The sequence below is a fragment of the Emydura macquarii genome, unplaced genomic scaffold, assembly GCF_026122565.2.
Source record: "Emydura macquarii macquarii isolate MOO-44397 ecotype Brisbane River unplaced genomic scaffold, CSIRO-AGI_Emac_v2 contig_1043, whole genome shotgun sequence".
Taxonomy (NCBI): Eukaryota; Metazoa; Chordata; order Testudines; family Chelidae; genus Emydura; species Emydura macquarii.
The window spans coordinates 12,747,489-12,768,984 of record NW_027131180.1 but is presented as its reverse complement, the minus strand read 5'-3'; the positions used below and the strand labels follow the sequence as shown (position 1 = coordinate 12,768,984).

The 21,496-nt window shown below is 43.0% G+C and overlaps 1 protein-coding gene across 7 annotated transcripts in view; it reads right to left on the bottom strand.

Annotated features, from left to right (window-relative positions):
* Positions 1 to 6,976: 6,976 nt before the first annotated feature.
* The window catches only part of DDX3X (DEAD-box helicase 3 X-linked), a 30,674-nt gene continuing 16,154 nt past the window's right edge, over positions 6,977 to 21,496 (bottom strand). For 4 of the 7 annotated variants that reach the window (XM_067545138.1, XM_067545141.1, XM_067545139.1 and 1 more), the window contains 11 exons: positions 17,017 to 17,152; positions 16,317 to 16,402; positions 15,005 to 15,103; positions 14,762 to 14,922; positions 13,834 to 13,978; positions 13,532 to 13,721; positions 13,045 to 13,226; positions 12,816 to 12,933; positions 11,656 to 11,812; positions 10,130 to 10,278; positions 6,977 to 9,518 (listed from right to left, as the gene is read on the bottom strand). In XM_067545138.1, coding sequence (XP_067401239.1) covers positions 9,433 to 9,518; positions 10,130 to 10,278; positions 11,656 to 11,812; positions 12,816 to 12,933; positions 13,045 to 13,226; positions 13,532 to 13,721; positions 13,834 to 13,978; positions 14,762 to 14,922; positions 15,005 to 15,103; positions 16,317 to 16,402; positions 17,017 to 17,152 — 1,509 coding nt within the window. In that variant the 3' untranslated portion in view covers positions 6,977 to 9,432. The remainder of the gene's footprint in view (positions 9,519 to 10,129; positions 10,279 to 11,655; positions 11,813 to 12,815; positions 12,934 to 13,044; positions 13,227 to 13,531; positions 13,722 to 13,833; positions 13,979 to 14,761; positions 14,923 to 15,004; positions 15,104 to 16,316; positions 16,403 to 17,016; positions 17,153 to 21,496) is intronic. The other 3 variants (XM_067545140.1, XM_067545143.1, XM_067545144.1) reach the window with 1 other exon arrangement.

Below are 21,496 nucleotides of genomic sequence, written 5' to 3'. Positions count from 1 at the left end.
TGCTCTAGCCACCGTGATAACCTCCTCCACAATGGTGTTAAAGTCCAGTGCCTGATCCTGGGGCAGAGCATCCACGAAGCGTTTCAGCGAGTCCCAGAGATTAAAGTTGTACCTGACCAGGAGAGCCTGCTGCTTGGCAATTCTAAACTGCAGGCTTGCCGTTGAATAAACCTTTCTCCCAAACAGGTCCAGCTTTATGTTGTCCTTATTTTTTGGTGTAGAACCAGGCTCCCCTGTCTATCCCTCTGGCTGGCTGCATCTACCACCAGGGTCCCAGGAGAGGGGTGTGTGAACAGGTACTCAAACCCCTGGGCTGGGACGTAGTATTTTTTCTTGGCTCCCTTAGATGTTGGGGCCACCGATGAAGGGGTCTGCCAGAGGGCCTTTGCTTTTTTCAAAACCCCTTCATGCACGGGGAGGGCTACCCAAGCTGGGGCAGCCGCTGCCAGGATGTTGAATGAACTGTCCTTCGCCTCTTTCAGTTCCTCTACCTCCAAGTTGGAGGCCACCCTTTTGAGCACCCTAGTGTGCTCTAAAATCATCCAGAGTGTCCCTGGGAGACTGCCTCATCTGGGGAAGAGGAGGAGGATTGGAGGGGTGCAGTGGGAGGTGGCACCCCTTCCCGTCGATGAGAGGTCCCCACAGAGGTCCCTTCCTGTGGGTCCAAATCGTCCTCAGAGGGCAAATGATGGCCCTTCTCCAGTGCTGGTGGCACGGACTGCATGCCTGAGGACTTAAAGGACTGTGGGCCAATCAGAAATTCCCAGGGTCCCCAATACGGCCATTGGGGTGGCCACTGTCCTTGAGGCCATCCGGGGGTTACCTGCATCGGGGGCTCCGGCACCTTCTGTTAATGATGCCTTGCCTGGCAGCCATCCTCCGAGGAGGACACCAAGGCACTATCTGAGGACCACGGAGGGGCTACCTCAGAGGCTCCTGCTGCACGGTACCGAGTCGAGGGGGAGCGATGTCCCGATCTGCGGGTGCTTTGTCGCTCTGGAGAGTGGCCTCTCTGTGTTAATGATCTCGAAGACAACGAGATCCAGTGCTGATGCCTTGACCGGTGCCAGCGTGTGGGATCATGCTCCGATGAACTGGAACATCCAGAGCATCATCTAGGCACCAAGGACTTGCGGCACTGCTTCCTTCTCGGTGCCGAGTCACTCTCCAGTGACTGGGTTCGGCGCCGCCTCAATGCGGGTGAACTCTTCAGTGCCGAGGAACAGGAACGGTGCCGAGTTCCGTCCTGAGAATGGGCCCCCGCAGGCGATCCAGACCGGCACCGCCTTCTGGGGCAAACTTCTCCCGGTGCCAGAGATCGTGACCGGCGTCAGGAGGGTGCCCTCGTTCCCTGCATCGATGTGGGGTGCTCCAGCGACCACGAGCTGGAGCGACTTCTAGAGGAGCGGCATCATGCCAACTGCTTCACCCTAGGCAACCGGCTCTCTGGAGATCTTCCTCCCTGCACCAGGGATCTCCTGAGCCACTCAGAGGGTCCCAGCACGGGCTTCCCCTGAAACACCAGCCCCTTCTCTCTAGGTGGAAGCTGGGGGTGGAGGCAGCGTGGGCAAAGCTAACAAGGCTTTTGCTGCCTGAAAAGCCTCCCAGGAGTTGGGGGTTGGGTGGAGACATAAGCTCCGTTGAGCGGGTCCACGTAGTCCGGCTCTGGCCAGTGCTTGACCTCACCTGCTTAGACAGTACAGGGAGTGTCCATGCTCTGTGCGTTGTTTTCACTGCTTCTTCCTCAGCGGAGATGAGGTATAGTGCCGAGGCAGAGCCGGTACCAATGGTGCACTCTGGACCAATGCCATGCTCGGTACCGAGACAGAGTGGGCTGGTTCGGAGGCTGGGCTAAGTGCTGCCTCCATGAGCAAGGCTTTCAGGTAGATTTTGCTATCTCTTTGAGTCCAGGGCCTGCAAGCCTTGCAAATCTTGCACGTATCTTTGCGATGAGCGTCCCCCAGGCACTTCAGGCAGCTATTGTGGGGTCACTCAGCGGGAAAGCCTTCCTACAGGAAGCACACGATTTGAAGCCTGGTGACTGGAGCATGCCCTGCTCAAGTCCCAGCCAGGACTATCCTGAGTGCTAACTACCACTATCTACCTACCTAACACAAACAACAAACGATTGAGTTTGAAACCAAGGGGAATTGAGCAGGGTCATAAAAGCTCAACAGTGGGTAAGAAGCTGGTGTGTGGTGACTACTGCTTACCACACTGGTTATAATCCTTCCAATGTTATTTTGTGAGCCGCTCACCTGTTTTTACCTCCGCACTCCTGCCCTGTGAGCATTGCTCAGTCACTGTGGGTAGGTCTACACAGCAACTAGCTGCCCGTGCCAGCTGACCCAGGCTTGCAGGGCTGTTTGTGGGCTCAGGCTGAAGCCCAGGCACTAGGCCCCTGCGAGGTGGAAGCACCCCCCCGCGCCCCAACGTCTACACAGCAGTGAAATTGCCCCAGAGCCCCCCGTCAGCTGGCAGGGGCCAGCCCAGGGTGCCTAGTTGCTGTGCAGCCATACCCAGTGACAGGCATTTCACCACCACCTGCCTTTAGTGTGTGTGGATGAGGGCAGAAGCCGGAGGGGGTCTCAGCTATGGATCAGCTCCCTAACCTCTGGCAACAGCTTAGTTAGGTGGGCAAGGTAATATTTTTTTTTTATTGGAACACCAAGCAGCTGTGAGGCTAGGACTACCTTTGCCAGATCTGAAAAGCTCTGGGTACGCTCAAAAGCTTGTCTCGCTCACCAACAGATGCTAGCTCACGCACCTTGTCTCACTAATATCCTGGGACCAACAACTGCACAACATACAGGTCAGTAACAGGCACACATCCACCCCATGTACGCCCTGGACAGGCCAGCCCCCTTAGCCACTCAAGCCTATCAGGCCTGCTGTTCCCAAAGGACCAGTACACTGCAGCTTACTAGTTATGGCTTCAAACACAGCCCCTGTATTTATAGTGAAAAAAGTTTACTCAGATTCATGTGCTAGTGGGTAAGCATCTCAGAAACAAATGGTTAAACAGACCCTAAACTAGTTATTCACCTGTCTAAAACAGCTCTCTCCACTGTTTTCAACAAGGTTGTCTAACAGACAGCAGGTTTGCTTCACTCTGTGTCCTAGATGAAGGATACCAGAATCTCTCTCGCTTTCTTTGCACCCCTAAATATACCAGCATGGACACTTAGGGGGGCCCCTGCTGTTTTGTGTTAGTGTCCTGTCTCTTACACTATGAGTGTAAGGCAAATGTGAATGTATGACATACAACACACAATGATTCCCCTGGCAATAGGTGGCTCCCACCAATTCTCTGGAGAAGGTTAATCTCAAGTCACATGATTTTAGGGTGAGCAAGCACAGAACTCTTCCTACCTCATGCAATGGTTCTGACGAGCAGTGACAGCGGGTTTCAGTACCAGATCGTACATTTTTCTGGTGACTGAAAGATCCCTATACAGCCCAATGCACTCTGCCAGCTTCTTAGGGCTTCTATCTCTGTACACACATCTTTTCAGCTACTCTGCACAAAGATCTCTACCTCTTGCTTTCTCTGCTCCCTCCACCACCATGCAGCCCTTCCTTTCAGTCTTACCCTTTGTTGTCATGCCAGAACTCCTGCCACTCGTTACCCTGTTGGAGTACTGGGGTAAGTGGCATCGATTTGCCCAGTGTCTATTTCCCTTTTGTGTTCTTCCCTGCTTTTTTGCTATCAGATGAGAAGGGGTGATGTCTGCTCAAAAGAACATTCACTGAGCTTGATTTGTGTGCTTTGGAGGAGACCGTCTCTGGGTCTGAGGTGATGCATAGTTTTGTTGTTATATCCCTCAATTTGCAAGTTCTGGTCAGAAAAGGATTTGCACACTGCTTCATATGGATATAAGCACCAGCCCTGACCAAAAAGGCAGAGTAATGAGTCCACTGCAGATCAGCTAGGGTTTAAATCCTATGTTTATGGTGCTAGTATGGGGCCCCTCACCTCCACTGTATAGAGGGGGTTTTTGTGGGTACAGGTTAGGAATGTCAAAGGACTAACCAAAATAAGGAGCACAATGATGAATTTTGTCTTCACAAGTCAGGCTAGAGGATAAGTTTAATGAGTAAGTCAGACATGGATCACCCCAGTCCATCTCACTGCTGTGGGCAGTAAGAGGGAATGGAGAAAGGTTCATGGCTGCTCTGCCCCTTAAACACATGGCACAGCAATAGCAATTGGCAGTGTGCCTCTGAAGAAATCTGATCTCACATGCAGGAGCATGTACAATAGGCTCTACATATGATAGTATCAAGACAGTTACTGCATGTTTAAAAAAACAAAAATTCCATCAGTACTCTAGTATTCATTTTTACCAGGAATCTAACTCAAAGACTTATCAAGTGTAATTACATTTTGAGATTAGTGCTTAATTCTTCAAACATATGTGAGATGTCTATTTTAGAAATACCTTCTCAATGGAACGTTGCTGTGATGTAGAAGTTTGCCTTTTACAAAAAAATGTGTTTTGAATAATTTTATTTTTAGAAGGAAATTAATCTATTATTTCACCAACTCTGCCCACTAAAGTTCATTAAGGAATTATGCCTACAGAGCTTGGGTGGGCTAATTAATAGCCCTGATTCCACTCTCATTTAAGTTAAGGCAAAATCCCCATTGACTTTGTGGGAGCAGATAAAGAAATCAGTGGTCACCAGTGTACTGAGACTTGAGTCTCCCTTACCTGAGATACTATCATCAGAGCATTTGTATCTCTCTAGTACATACAATCATGCCCCAGAAACCAATTCCTCTGTGTAGTGAAAGACCAGTTGCATCATTGGGCAGGTGAAGCCCTGCTTTTATCATGGAGTGAAAAATGTATTGACCTTGTAATGTATTTTGGTAGCAGTTTGTTACTTTGAGCCTCCTTAAATTGTTTTAAATGAAGTATCAAGAGTAGAGAATCTAGAGGGATACTGTTCCCTGGTCACCCTTCATGCATAGATGGCGCTCCCCATAAACATTCAAAGCAACTTTGTTCTTCAAATCCCTCCTCTGTCTGTGTGCCTGTGGAACAAAACTCCACACTGACTGGGCAGCCAGTTAACTGCCTTTCATACAGGTCAATATTGCCTCATTAATTATGTCTTCTTTCATACTTCACTCCTCTGCATGATACATAGCACCTAACAAGGAGCCATCAGTGTGTCAATGTGGAATTGTTTGAACACTACCCCCATTCCTCCTCAAAAAAACCTCATACCCTAAACTGACAGACCACTCACTTCTCAAGGCAAAAATTAGAATTTTCATATCAGCTAATTACTTTATCTTCACCCCTTGTCAGGTAGGAGACTATTAGAACTGCCATACTGGGTCAGACCAACAGTCCATCTGGCCCAGTGTTCTTCAGATGTTATGAACAAAACCACAATTTATCCAGTGATCCATCCCTGGTCATCTATTCAGCTTCTGGCCAGGCCAAATATTCCCCCATCCTCCAAATCAAGTAAAGTGTGCTAAGATTCTCTGAAAGCCCCCATGTAGACTTTACGCAGACTGACAAACCTAATACTCCGCTACAGAGATGTTTGTGTTACTTGCACCACACCTGAAGCCATGTCCTTCATTCAGATCAGTGGTAGTCCAAGGTAGCATCCACATTTTAGTTCACAGCTTTAGTGCACATGGCTTATATTTGTCAGTTACATGTGCTGTGTTGATAAGCGCATATTCCAAGACATAGCTCTATAAACAGCACTATAAAACTGAGCTATTGTATGCAATTAGAAGTTTGAGAAGGGTTGCACTGTTCTTAGAGCTTCTAAAAATAATGTGCAAAACTGGGGACCACTGGGCTTTTTTGGTTCATGTCCCCCCCGAGCCATGGCCAAGAGCACAGCCACAGCCCAAGCTGCAGGCCAAGGTTTGTTTTAACAATCTTGCTAAGGACTATGGCTCTAGCTGAACAGAAGTTAAGGAGGGCTGCACCTCCATTAGAATTTTACCCATTTCCGATCAGTACATCTCACTAACAAATGCTGGAAGGGTCTAATAGTTAGCTTTTCTTGCAAACTTTAACAATGGAGGCTCTTTCCATTAGCCAATGCACATCACGATAGAGAACATGCCATTAAGTGACCTTTACTTTCCACTTCACTAAGCATACGTGATACTTGGAAGCATGAATTTGTTAGTACAGCACTTTAGGATCTCACCCAACCTGTTTTGCATGTGCAATAGATCTGTAGATTTTCATAGAGAAAAATCAGGATCCGCCCTCTGTAATCATTCTACAATAATTCAAGCTCACCTGTTTTATTAAGCCATTTCATGTATGATGCACCTTTTACTGAAGTAATTTTGAAGAATCAATCTACTGCTGTACCATGTACCAAGGCAATGTAGTTAGTATTTTTTGGAGAATTTTTAACTAACCTGGAGATGTTTAAAATAAATTTAATCCCATAAAAATAACTGAACTTTTTGCTGTACTCTAGTATCCCTAGGGAGAATTGGATTGTGGACTTGCAGCCTATGGGGAGGAGGTGAAAACTAGTGAGGCAAATAAGATATTTGCACCCTCCCAACTCCAGACTATTAAAAGTTAACAGCCTATTACTGGGTGTCAGTGAGTCATAGCTCTGCCCAGAATTTGAGTGCTGCTGTTTCACCCTCTATAGCCAAACACTCTCCATTTGTGATGGGATCTTCAGAAGATTGAGGCAGGAAGCACCTTTACCTGGCATACAGGAGCTGGAGAAAGGGGTGGGAAAAATCTCTTTCAACAGAAAACTTGTGTCTCAAACAATGGGTATACAGGCCAACTCTGACACTATATTTTGTACTACCATAAAGATGTCAGGTGCCAGGACTGTTCCATTATCTGTAGCACATTAGAGCGCTGGGTGACAATTGCAAGATTTGAGATTGTGCCAAGTTATCACACCTGTAAGCTGAATGTGTGAAACAGTGATGCTTAACAAAAATGAGCAGACTGTGTGCAGTTCAACTTTTTATTTTAATAAAATCAAGAGCCAATGCACAGCACATGCAGTGCTAGCATCTAAACTAATACAATAAGCAATTACTAAACCTACAGTGACTTGAAGTTGAATTTTTACATTCAGCAAGTTTAAATCCATTCTTTGCATATGATTTTGAATCCTTATTTCTGAACTGAAAATATTGCTGGCTGATAAAACTTGCTAAAATGCACAAGTCACTGATTATGCCAATACAACAAAGATAACCACATGTTTTGAGGATTGCAATATGCCAGACATTCACTGAAAAACAAAAAAAAAAACCCACACAACTAAACAAAACTCACGCAAACAAACATCTGAGAATCTGGACACTTCACATCAGTGTTTAGAAGTGTTTCATTAATATCTTAAGACAAGTGTATCAAAACCTTGGCATGTTTAATTTTAAGTTGCCAATTTTTGTTTTACTATCAGAAAGTTATGGCTACACTGCCAATGCCGGGTCTGCTTAATTTGACTTAAGAGTTTAATATGACTTAAACATTAAAAGCTCACACTACCCCGAAATATATAATTTCACGCATACGGTGACATTCAACATTCAAGTGCCAGTGTTTTTGTACTGTCTTTTGGTCAAGTTTCTTTAAACTTTCAAAGAATCACTTTTAGGCTTACAAAAATAAATATTTGTCAAAAATGTTCAATAAATATTACACAAAACTAGCAGCAAAAAGTATCTAGAAATCTCGTGTGCAAATAGTTTTCTTCCCAGCTATCATTCCCATGGTCCCAAATAAATTTTAGAATCTAGTTCCTTCTCCTTAGACAAGCTGCGTTTAATCTCCAAGAGATAAAATAAGATTGGAAGTTAAGGACACGCACACAAGACATATATAAAATTCTCTGAATGTGCAATAAAAGAAGTATTTTGTAAAAAGTTATGGGCAAAATGTACAAGGGCCTAAACCTAGACTAATTGAAATAGCACCATAACAAATGACCTCAATACTGTCAAGTGCACCTATACTTAATAAAAGTTTAGAACAAGGCACAATACACTTGAAAAAATCTATTGCACTTTAGGAGATTTTTGCCATTTTCCTATGCCACTGTAGATTAAGAGTTGATAATAGCTCTGGCCACAAAAGTTAGCCCAGAAACTCCAAGTGGCAGAGGCATTTAACTGGTGGACAATACTTATCTTTGGCCAGATTTAGCATAAACAGACTATAAATACAATGGAAACCTATGCAACTAAAACTGACTAAAACTGCACTTTAATAGCAGAATTGAAACCTTGTGCAGTTATGTACATTTCCAACCTCTGTGATCTCAAGATTTGTTAGTTACTCTTCTGGAGCCATTTTACAAAGTCTACAGTAAGCCAGTTTAACATCTCAACGCAGCTTGAACAGAGTAATGTGAATCTGCATTAAAATAAAGCCTGCTGCATAATTCTTCCTGTTCATACCCTCTTGACCAAAAAACATCAACACTAGCATGCGTTATTAGACCAAAATCAGTCAGGCCCTTAAGGAGGACCAGTCACTGTCGTGGTCAGCCATTCTACCATTTCAATTTCATATGGCAGGCATTTTTAAAAAGTCTAAATAGATGAATTCTCCTAAAAACTATTTCAAGTTATCAGACCTTTAAACGTTCCCTGTAATATTCTGCCCACATTTGGCTAGCTCACATTAATGATCTGCCTAAACATTGAAAAAGGAATTGCTGTATTTACTTGCATTAACTTCAAAAACAGTGCTTTTAATGTATGCATGTATCCATACATCATCTCATTATGACTGGAATGGCTTATTAAAGACTATCAGGTTCTAAGTACCTATCCAGGATAGAGTGAGCAAATCAGAACTTCAACTTAGTACAGTTTTGCCACATTAGAAACTAATTCCATTGATATGCTTCAAGATGTTTTTGGTTTGTTTTTTCCAAATCTGCAAGTATCAAAAGCCCTAATGCAGGCTACCGCATAAGTTTCTTGGAATATTATGAATGAATCGATGATTCCTGTTTAAGTTGTATCACACCTGTGTGCCAAGGTTTGATTTTCGCTCAAGTTCAGTAATTTTGATTTTGTCAACAATTGATATCTTGAGCATTACTGAGCCAACAGGACATCAAAATAAAAGTTGTCTAAAGTTAAAGGCACAGTACATTAACAAACAAATGATCCTCAGTCACAAAATTATAAATGCAGTTTGGGGTTGGGGTGGCTGGGAGGGGAGTTAATCCTGACTACAGCAATGGAATCTTCACCTTCAAAATAGGGCTGCTTGTTCCTTTTGTTTCTTCTTATGACCTTGAGCTCCCTTAAAATAAAAAATTTCAGTGGAGAATCACAGCTGGTAATGTACTGCGAGTTCTTGAAGCTACACAAGGTATAGTCTGGCTAAGTTACATGTGGTTTCCATATTAGCTTGTTTGGTAGGATATCTGCTGCAAGCAGATTCAGTTGCCCCACCAGTCAACCCCCTGGGAGTTATAGTTTCCTCCATATCCATCACTGTTGTAGAAGCCGCCTCCAAAGCCGCCACCTATAGAGAAAAACAAACCACATTAATTTTCCTAATTTACTAAAATATTTACATCCTTAAAGTCTGCTTACAGCCCAATCAGCACACTGCTGCGGCTCATGAGACATCCTCAGGACCATACAGGCAGTATATATATATTGTGTGCATGCAGCCCACATAACAGAGAGCTGCATATGCTGCCCACAATGGTAAATAGATTAACTACTGGTTTATCCTCAGCTTTGTTTCTTCCATGGACACAGAAGCTTTCAGAGGACCAGAACACAAACCAAGAACATGAGACTATGGAGGGGAGGGAGGGAAGGGGGAGGAGAGGGGAGACGACAACACAATGACTATGTTGTGTCAAAGATAAAACTAAGGTTAGAAAAGCTTCAGTGTCTGAACCACTTACACTGTGGCAGCTAAATCATTGTTGAATTTTGAAGTTCAGTGTAAACAGGCTATAGTAAATATAGTGCTCTTATGTACACATTTAAGGGTTGTCTACTTAATCAAATTTATAAAATGAGAAGACCTAGTTTTCCTGAAAGCAGTTTAAGAGCTTGTTTTGATACTTCCACCCTGCCCTCCCAGTCACCACTTTTTATTAGATTACAAAACAGAATTACCTCCAAATCCTCTGCTGCCTCCATGGCCACTGCTGCCGCCACCACCACCACCACTGCGGCTGCTGCTTGGTCGACTACTGCTAAAGCTACTGCTACTACTACTGCTACTTGTTCGATAGTCTCTGGCACCAAATCCTCCACTGAACCTACTACATAGGAAGAGAAAGCAACATTTTCAGCTTGTTCTAATGCAATAAAAGGTAACAACTCTGAACTCTAGGGTAGACAGTTCTGTAAAGCGGTTTCAAATAAATACCAGCAGAACACAGCTTGTTTTTTGGTTGAATAAACCATAACAGACTGCAAGAATGAATGTAGAATCCTCCACTAATTAACAAGGGTTGCTCTTCTAGAGTTCAGTTGCAAGTCTGATGCAGTACCTCTGCACAACTAGGAAAGAGGAAGCAGCCGAAGAGCAGTACTAACTATTTAAGGAATCAGTGGCAAGTACTCACTCCAAACTGATACCTACATATCACTAATATTTTTCATATTAATGACATTTCAGAAACCTGACGTTTCTGAATACTGAAAATAATTATGCTGATTATGTATTCTGTTGCACCCATTCAGTTTTTCCCTACAGGAAGGAGTCCCCTTCTCAATCAGAGAGAAACTGCTTTATCTTCAACCCCTTGTTTACTGGCTTGGAACCCACTGCCACATGGCAGTGATTTATGTATCGGTTAGAGGACCACCTCCTCCCCCCAAACATCCAGCAGGGAAGAATCTTTCAGTTGATGCAATATTATTGAGGCCTTGGCTTTGCAGTACAAAGCAACAGAGGCCTCTATTCCATGTGGAAAGCTACACTCCTGTTGCCTTTCCAAAAGGAATAATCCTGTTCCCTTTGACATGTAAATAAAGCAAAAGTTTATAAACTCCCACAGTTCAGTACAATATTAAAATAGAAAGAGCCCCCTTTCACTAAGTCAAAAAAAAGGTTAAAGTAAAGTTAAGTTTCTGAATTTGTTTAGCAGTTTAATTTCAGAAGATGGCATTAAGCTAGATCTTATTTTACAGTACAGCTTGAATCTGGTTTTTCCAACAGTTTCTAATGTTAAAAAGGTCTTATTTTGTTCCTCATCCCAAAAATCATTAGCCAGCTCTCAAAAGCAGTTATTCCTGGCCAGTTTAGCTGGTTTTTTAGAGACTATCAGAATAGGAGATTTAGCAAAGAGGGGACTTTAATGACAAAGCTTGTTTCCTATGAGGGACTCAGTATGAAGCCAAAAAAAAAAAAATTTGCTTTTCCATCAGAAACAGAAGTTTCAGAGATGCTTTATGGTAAAGCTGGAAATAAAAATGAAGGCAAATGTTAACGGCTCAAAAGGGGTCAGTCTCAGAGGCACTACAGTGCAATCACAGAAAGTAAAGTACTAAAACATACCAACATGGAAGACAGCTTGAGCTACTAACTCCTCAATCTGAAGTGTTATTAAGCAAAGGTTTAGGAACCCAATCTGCAATGGATATTGGATTATGCCCTTAAGTAGTCAGAGTCTTGTCAGTCCTATTCAAGTTACCTCTTAGAACGTCCACGACTGCTACCACCTTTATGAAGCTGCTCGTAAGCCATGTTTTCCAGCCATGATGGTACTTCCTGTTTAGCTTCAACAAGGAGATCTAGCAAGTCCTTGGTGATGTTTATGTTCCTCTCATTGAAGAAGGAGGTAGCAAGGCCTTAAAAAAAATTCTCAAAATTAGGTAACTTGTTATCAAGTGTCTAGTGCACATTAATCTGAACTACACAGCAAAAGTATCTGGAACAGGAGGACAAAAGAATAAAATAGTAACTGAGTGAGTGTTAGATTGGACAGGATTTTACCAAACTTCAAAACATTTCAAATCTGTTTTGGACAAGAGGTTGCCTACTAAAGAGGTGTCTGTCACAAATACCACTAAGCATGAAGGATTGCATGCAAGCTTGCTAGTTTCTCTTTACCTGAGGTTTGACATCTCATAATGCAAAAAACTTTAGACTACTACGTAACTGGGGTACCAGCAATAGGAAGATACCGATCTCAGGAAATTCAGAGTGACTTTCAGTAAGCAAGCCAACAGCCAAACAATGTTTTGTTCCCATTTCCCCTCCCTGAGAATTCTCTTTGAGAGCTATATCCCAAAGGAGCAGAAGATGTCAGTCAGCCTTCTTATGGCAAACTGCTTCATTAACCTGATGTTAGGTAACCAGTCTACAGGACTTGGTATAATTTGATCCAGACTTATACCAGCCATTACACCAACAACCTGACTGCATTCCAAAGGAAAAACTTTTTCCCCTCATTTGGTCTTAATTAATAGAATGGTGTATAAAATGGCAGCCGTTAGTCCATGTAAAATGGAATTTGGCTATACTAGTTTCCTGGAGACCAGTTGAGTAAGTAGTGCTAGGCCTTCCAACTTACACTACTATGAGTACTGTAGGATCTTGGCTCTGTTTTAAAGAGATCGGAGAGAGGAGATTTCAACTTCATTAAACTGAGCAAAATTCCATGGGAGTTAAGGTTAGTGCTGCAAAGGATAGAAGTGGTCTTGTCTGAAGCAGTAGCTCAGCTAGGCATCATTTTCTAGTTCAAGTTTACTTTATTATTAGTCTATGTAAGGTTTCTAACCCACTGGAATGCTACACTAGACAAGCATCTTTAGTAGAGACCACGCTTTTCTGAATATTTAAGAGTCTTACCAAGGTTTCCCACACGGCCTGTACGACCAATGCGATGTACATATTCTTCAATGTCACTTGGCAAGTCAAAGTTTATGACATGTTTCACATTTGAGATGTCCAATCCTCTTGCTGCAACCTAGTGGTAAAGAAGTTCAATTGTCAGCTCTTAGCTAAGCTTCACAAGTATGAAGTGAAAAAACTATAGTTGTTCACATACATCTTCTAGATAGAAAAAAGTGGTACTTACTGCTGTGGCAACTAGAATTGGGCTTCTGCCTGAGCGGAACTGGTGTAGCGCTTCCTCTCGGTCTCTTTGAGAGCGATCTCCATGGATGCTTGTACAAGCATATCCTTCGTGGTAGAGGAAGTCCTCCAAAGAGTCAGCTCCCTTTTTAGTCTCCACGAACACCAGAGTCAGTGAATCTTTGCCTAATGCAAGAAGTTAAACACAGATTTGCCACCAGCAATGCTACATCTGCAAACATTTAGCACCACCAAGTGGTAAAAGGCAATTTCTGTATCTTCTGCTCCAGTTTAATTGTGTATTACATTAAATCATTCAATGAGAGATGAGCACCAAGGCCATTCCCCCTCCCACCATGTTTATATTAGCCAAGAAGTTTATTTGCATGCATGTTGTTTTAAGTCAAAGCAAAAACATTCACAACATGATATGAGAAACAGGGAGGAAAAGACTAACAGCTTTTCCTCCACCTAACATAGATTCTCATTACCTGAGCCATTAGAGCTGTGTTGAAATTCTCCGAAACTGTCTTTACCTGTGGCATTTAGCAGGTCAAGCAGAAATGACCGTTTGTCTGACTCTTCCACCCACACTACTTTCTGTGTAATGTTCTCAGATGTACTGCCAACTCTGCCAACAGCCAGAAAGATATATTCATCCAGGAAATCACGGGCAAGCATCTAAAAGGTAGACCAAAAAACCAAGCTATTTTTCCCCACAAAAAGACTGGTTGAGTTCAGAAAATACAACATTAAAGCTTGTAGGTCAAAAAAGCCTCAAGTCTGATAGTACCTGGATTTCCTTGGGAAAAGTAGCACTGAACATCATGGTATGACGAACTCCCTTTGGTGGCATAGTATCTTGTTCAACAATACGGCGAATTTGAGGCTCAAACCCCATATCAAGCATGCGATCAGCTTCATCCAATACCAGATACCTAGAGTAGATGAAGAGGATCCAAGTTGTTTAAAGTGAGGAAAAAAAGTTGTTTGTGTGTTTTAAGAAAACATTGGATTGCAACACTGAACCATGCTATTTTCTCCAATTGGATATTAAATATTTAATGCATCGTGCCCTGGTTATTCAAGGGTAAGTTGTAAAACCAGGCATGAGTCAGCAAGCATTTGAGCTATATGTAGTTTTTGTTGAGAGATCTAGTCATTTAACAGTGTTACAGCACGCTTTTGCAAAATGACAGCCGTTTGTGTGTACAACGAGAATTTTATAGCAAATATAATCACCATTCCCACAGGAACCTCAGTTATAGTGTCTCATCCACAAAACAACTAGATTTGTACTAGAAGCAAGTTTGTGGGAGACTTCTAAATGCTTGAGAGTCATCTGACCTTGAGACCAGAGGAATACTGGGGGAAGAGGAGATGAGGTATTAAACACATAAATATGTCCCATGGTCTTACGCAGATATTTATCTGATGTATGATGAAGAATAAGATTTGTATTGCAAAATAATTGTTCAACTAGTTGGCTGCTAGAAGTCAATTCCTGATGAGCTTGTTTGTATAGAAAAGAGTTTGCCTTTCCAAAACATCCATGTAGCAAAGCATCAGAAAAGTCCTATGGAGTGCTACCATTATCTCTTTACATTGTTTTTAAACTAAAAAACCTCTCAAACAGCTAGTGTCCCAGGATCTTGGTAGAAATTCTACACACATTTGTAAAAAATAGTCAAAAATTCCAAGAGCAAAAACATTTCACCTACTTGCAAAAGTCCAATCCAATCTTTCCCCTCTCCATCATGTCAACCAGACGTCCTGGAGTTGCTACAAGCAAATGACACCCACGTTCCAAGTCACGTATCTGTTGACCAATGTCAGCACCACCATAGACAACACAAGGACGAACTTTGGAACGATATGCAAACTGTAAAAAAATAGAATTAGTTATTTTCTGTTATTTCTTTTTTAAATCTCAGGACATTATACTGACAAGTTACTAAAGATACCTTTCTGGCTTCTTCATAGATCTGCACTGCCAGTTCTCTAGTTGGAGCCAAGACTAGAGAGATTGGATATTGCTTGCGGCGTCCATACCTTCCATTTTCCTGAAAGACAAAACATTTAGGCTAATAAGTACTCTAAATTAAAGAGTTGAAACTACAGCCATTTCAAACTCTGGGCATATGCTCCCCACACAGTTCCGAAAGTTTCTTGCCAGCAGCATGGCACTCTTGGCTGAGGATGGATCACAGGCAAAATGGACCAGTTTAGAGCAAGCTTTCTTTGCTCTAAACTGGACCTCTACCTGAGAGAGAAAGTCAAGTCTGTCTATTCTCCAAAGGACCTATTGCTGAGGAGTTAAAAGGAGCACAGAGTCTTCCACTGCAGAAAGTTGTTCTGAAGACTTGTGTTCCAACTAGATCATCAAGTATGGCAGGTAATACAATGCTAATAGTCACCAATGTGTCTTTAGGATGCAGCACTGCAGATTTTAAAAATTCAGTGTGAACATGACCATGACAAATGCTCAGACATTTATATTAAAATAAAATCTTTATTGCACCCTGGGAGTAACTTTATTTAGAAATAGTCTACACTAAAATGTGGCTAATGCCAGTATGGTTTTTCTAACCTTCATTCCAGAAGCCACATTGCAAGAGATCCTTTCATAAGCCTTATACAGCTGGTCCTAAAGAAGAGTCTAGGCCCTAGACTACAGGTTCTCAACCCATTTATCAGTGCTGGCCACATATGCAGCTGTGTTATGTGGGCTGCATCCACACAAATTATATATATAAATAAATAAAAGCTACCTGTATGGCCCTGAGGATGTTACATGGGTTGCAGCTGTGTGCTGACTAGATCACAAGTGGCCCACAAGTTGAGAACCACCACCCTAGACTATCAATTAGAGTTCCGTGGTCCTCCACTGTCCTACAGGGACTTGAAAATTTGGCTTCAAGCAGTTTTATTTTAAACATTCCTCTTTTGTTATGACAGTCTGATAAATATAGTATTAATAAGTGTCTGCATGAAGACAGGATCCGTTCATTAGATGGTAATGTGCTTTTTGTTTGGTAGTCAAAACAGAGATAGGGATGCCTATAGGTGAACAGACAAGCAACCAATGGGAAGCTGTCTCTGAAAGTGCACTTTAAGTTATTGGTCAGCAAGAAATTGCATAGAGACTCTAAGTTTAGATGCAGTCTCTTAGCATGAGAATCAATATTAACAAGGAGAGCTGCAGGCAAGATAAGCACCCTTCAGTGGATCGAGTTTGTTTTTAACATTTCTGGGACTACATATCTAAGAACTTGCCTTCATAGCTCTCAAAGCATCACCTGGGCCATCTGTATAGATCTGACTCAATATTGGTAGAAGAAATGCAGCAGTTTTCCCAGAACCTATTAAGACAGGCAATGGTTAAATCTTGACAATGAAAATCAATACTTATAGCAAGTTAACACCTTACACAATATTCTAAATACCTAGATGAACTAGACTGTGCTCTTGACACTGTCAATAACAAAGCAAGAGATCCAGGAGCTCAAGGCTGAGTGAAGGCAGATAATTTTACTCTGTATACCTATCCACTACATTTGGAGTTAATACTGACCCCACTTGGGCCAAAGGAAGACTATAAAAACATGGCACCAGCTTCTGTCGTTAATGTACTTTAAAAATGGTGTATTTTAAGTACTAAAAGGCACCTGACCCCCCCCCCCCAGAAGAAGGCATGACAAATAAAGTCACGCTCACCTATAGAACCAGTCAATCCAGATTCAAGATACAATGGCAGGACTGTGTAAGTGTGCTGTTCTTGCTCTAAGGATAGCAGGCTACAGCTCCCACTATGAGGAAAACTTTCATGACCACTAAGTTTGACGTAAGCAAGCAATTGTTTGTCCTTTTATATTTTTTGTTATCTGCAGCTTGAAAATTTGATCTAATTCCCCACTCCGCTCTCAAGCAGAACTGGAAAGTCAATATTGCTATAGGTGCAAGGTTAGAAACCTACCTGTCTGTGCACAGGCCATCAAATCTCTCTTGTCCTTGATTATAGGTATAGCATGTTTCTGAACTGGAGTTGGACGGGTGTAGCGAGTGAGCTCAATGTTTCCCATGATAATTTCTCCCATGTCAACATCACTAAACTGTAACAGATATTTGGAAAAAAAAGTGGGGGATTAATTTAAGAACTTGCTCAAAATGAAGATACAGATTAGTCTAAATAGCACCTCATGTCACTAAATAGTGCCTCATAGGATTAATCTGCTTAGTCCATCTACACAAACTTAACAGCATCTTAAATATAGTGACCTATTTAAAAAGAAGCGTACTTGGCTCCATTTTGCTTGTGTATAATCAGCATAAGACATTTAAGACCAAGTAGAAATCTCTTTTGCTTGGCAGACTGACTAGATATGACAGAACGTACCTATGCATGACCACAGAACTAGTGGTCTCATCATGTGATGAGAACATCCCATCTAAAAAGCCCTGCCAATAAACACTCCCTAAAGAGGGACCAAGCTCACCCCTACATCTGATGGAGGAACTGGCTCCTGCACCACTTCTATAGACCCAAGAAGCCTCCAGGAAAACCCTCTCGTTTTAGGTTTCCCATGCTCCCACAAAGAAAATCCACGTACTGAACTCAGAACTAACAGAAGAGCATCATCTTTAGTTCCTTCTCTGCCCCTTTCCCTTGTAAGTAGTGTTGAAAGTACTGCAGTTGTTCTTAATTCAGCATTTTAATCTTGCACAATAGACCAGCGTGTTAAACTGAGAAACCAGCTCAATCTGCAAGTCACAATAAGTCCATCATAAAGAGATGCAAAAAAGGCAGGCACTAATCAGATACATTTTTGCTATATTATTTGTCTCAATGCACTTGTGGACTGACTACATGGTAGGCCTCCTGATCAGTGGCAACACAGACTACTGGCAGGCCATCACAAGTGCTATGAACCACCAAAGTCATCTGTTAAGACAAAGCACTGTTTCTGCTGCTGGTTGCCTGGAGGAAGGGGGTAAATCCATGAAGCTGTATTTACTTGGTGGTCCCCCTTTCCCATAGTACAGTATTTGCGTATCTGTACAGCAACTGGAATTTGTAATGTTTTGTCCAGATAGATGGTCCACCATAGGATGCATGAACCCAAGTACTCTTGATCCAGTATTTTAGTCAGTAGTACCTACAGGTCCAGATCTGTGCTTATACATTATATGCCTTTGCATCAAAATACAAGTAAAGAGGAGCAGACCTGCCCCTACTCCAGTTCCTTTTCAGCCACAAAGCTCAAGAAAAAAAACTTAGAGGATCGGAGGCAAAAATACCTACAGGGACAGAATACCTGTACAACAAACAGGAGTTCTTAGAGATAGGTAACCTGAGTTTTCCCTATGGGTGCTCCACTGTAGGGGACTCCCAAGCAGTAAGTCAATGCAGGGGCAAGTTTGAGGCAGCTGATCTAGCATGGTTCTAAGGATCGAGTCAAAGGCAGCATCTGCCCTGAAAGCAGATAAGAGAACAATCCCGGGGGGGGAAGGAATGGAGGACCAGGTTGCTGCCCTGCACGTCTTTATGAAGGGCTATTGAGGTGGATTGGGCAGTCATTCCAGGAGTAGGATGAGCTCCAGCAGCTTTGTAACAAGCTAAAATGAATCCAAGATACCCACTTTGATAGTCTGAGTAGAAATCGGCTGCTCCTTCATTCTCTTCTGGAAGCAGCCCTGAAAGATCTTGTTCTATGAAAGCAGAGGGCAAGGACCTCTTCTTGCATTCAGGATACAGAGGCTACCCTTGTCCACAAGGAATGATGTGTACCAGTAAATTACCCCAGACAAGCGTCCTTACGGATACAAAATTCTGAAAAGAAAAGAACCCAGGTGCAACACAAAGATGGGGTATTGGGTCATCTTGTCATGGTAAAAGGGTAGCGCAGAGCGCGTCAGCCATGAGGACCATTAGCTTCCCTATCCTTCTGGCCAAAGTTATGGCTACTAGGAACAAAGTCTTGAGGGGTAGGTGAGGGAGGGACTAGCTAGCTACCCATGGGTTCAAAGAGTTCTTTAAGCAAAGAAGCAGATTATAGAACCCATTAAGGAACCTGGTCATGGTAGTAAAAACAAGTCCTTTGATTGATGGATAAGAGGCTATATAATAGCAGCCCAGTGAACTCTACTGCTGGATTTAAAAGCACAAGGGTTATCAAGAATATCTTCTGCGAGGAGTGATTCAGAACCATGCTTGCCTAAGCTAGGAAGATGCTGAGGATAGCTGGTGCTTGCTTGTTTCAGTTTGTTAAAGGCCTTGAGGATCAATGGTGTGGAAGCAGGTGTACAACAGAGTGGCCTAGAGACAAGGAAGGTGTCCCCCATGGAGATGGAAAGCATTCCCCCACAAGCAGAAGTGTGGGCATTTCACATTGATGGCGCTGCAGAGATCCACTGCCAGGAAAAAACTCAGGGTTAGTCTTAAAAAAAAATTTGCTGAGTTCCTGTTCACAGCCTTGGAAATGCCCGCTCAGATAACATGCTATGGTGTTTTACAGACCTGCAAGGTAGACTGCTGAGATTGTCCATGCAGTGGGATATGCACCAGTTTCAGTCTTCATGATTCTACACAGTGTTGGGACCCAGCTCCCCCTTAGATCCATACAGTATACTGGCCACTCTTGCCCAGCACTACCTTCAATGAGCAAGCAGCTCTCGATGTTGTGAAGCAAATATTGGATGCATGTTGTAAAGTGCCTTGAATTTTGAGAGGAATAGTACATTTGTCCTGGGCTGTGAAAACTTGGGAGTTGGGCACCCCAGCACAACAGGGAGTTGTCCATAGCAATGGCCCTTGACAGGGCAGATGCAAAAATTCAACTCCCACTCAGGAACTTCCCACCAACTGAAGGAATCAAGAACTCTGAAGTATGGTCACTTGCTTGGCTAGAATGCTGGCTGGGGGATGTAAACAGCCCTGTACCATGCTTGGAGACATCAAAAGGGTAGTCTTGTACAAGTAGACATGTGATCCAAGAGTTGTAGGATAGCCCTTGTTGTGGCCTCTCCTGTAGCATGGAGGTAAGACCAGCCACTGTGATGAACTGGTCTGCAGGCAGTGAGGTCTTGGAGGTTGAAGAGTCTTGGGTGGCTCCAATGGAGTCTGTGAGAGGTACTGTGTCACAGCAGACTTTTCCAAGTTTAGATGAAGGCCCAGGGTGCAAGACAAAGGTAGGGCTCTGCTGACTCCTAACCAAGTCTTGAGAAAGAAGCAATTCTTGGAGACAGCTGTCCAGATTGGGGAAAGAGTATCTCCAATGCAAGTGAGCTGTGAGGACAGAGTGGACCTTTGTAAAGACACTCAGAGCAGTTGTCCCAACTACAAACCACAGGGAGTGTCTGCGAAGGGCACATACTAGAAGTCAAGATGTAAACTAATCCCTGAGATTTAAGAACGGAATGATTACTGCCAGGGTCACCATCCTGAAGTGCTGGTGAAGGATAAAAGGTATTCAGAGTCCTGAGGTTCAGGATCAGTCTCTGTCCTCCTATGAACCAGGAAGTAACTGGAGTATCTGGTGTATATTTGGGGTTCAGGGTAGAGAACAAGACTGGGTCAGTCCATCACCTCCAGAAGCAGGATAAATTGAACATCCTGCCTTGGGGGATGCTTGTGAGAAGGATACCTGAAGAGGAATTGGTTAGAGAATGGGACAGAATGGAACTGGAATTGGATCTCCTCTAGGATCCATCTGTCTGACGTGAACAGTTCCCACACTGGTAGCGAGAGATATGATCCCTAAACAACTGGTTGAGCATGGTTTTGTGTGGCATGGATCCAGAGAAAGGGATAGTGTGACTCTCAACCAAGCACTCCAAATGGCCATTTTGACAAAGGCACAGAACGGGAGGTCACAGTAGAGGTGGGGCCCTTCTTGTGCAATCTGGATCTCTTTTTGGGGTGGGGAAGGACATGCTTCTGCAGGTTTTGTAAGGTCTGGTATTCAAAAGGGTCAAGACTAAGTCATCAAAATTGGATGGGCGCACACATCCTATGGTGAAGCACCCAGAGGGACAAGTCAGAAGTTAGTAGAGTTTTTTTAAAACCAGTTAGCTTACACAATGTAATAAACTTACTCCACCAGGTTTTAGGTCACAATGCAGTTACCTGAGCTTAAATACGCAAAAAAACCCACAAACATTTCTCCTTGCTTGCCTCCCCTAGGGCTTTCATGTCTGGTCCAACCTACACAATTGGTCATTTCGTGGACCTGATCTTTGGCCTAAGCATCAGCACAGAGGACATTATAACCCAGCCATAACCTTGGAGGGACAAAATTACCTCATTATGGCAGTTGCCAAAGACCCTCCAGTACCCAGGCAACAAAAAGGAAATTATGTTGATTCAACGATGAACATGAACACTCATGGATTCCAACATTTGCTAAAGGACAACTGGTCCCCACACATACACAAGATGAGCAGGCAAGGAATTTGTG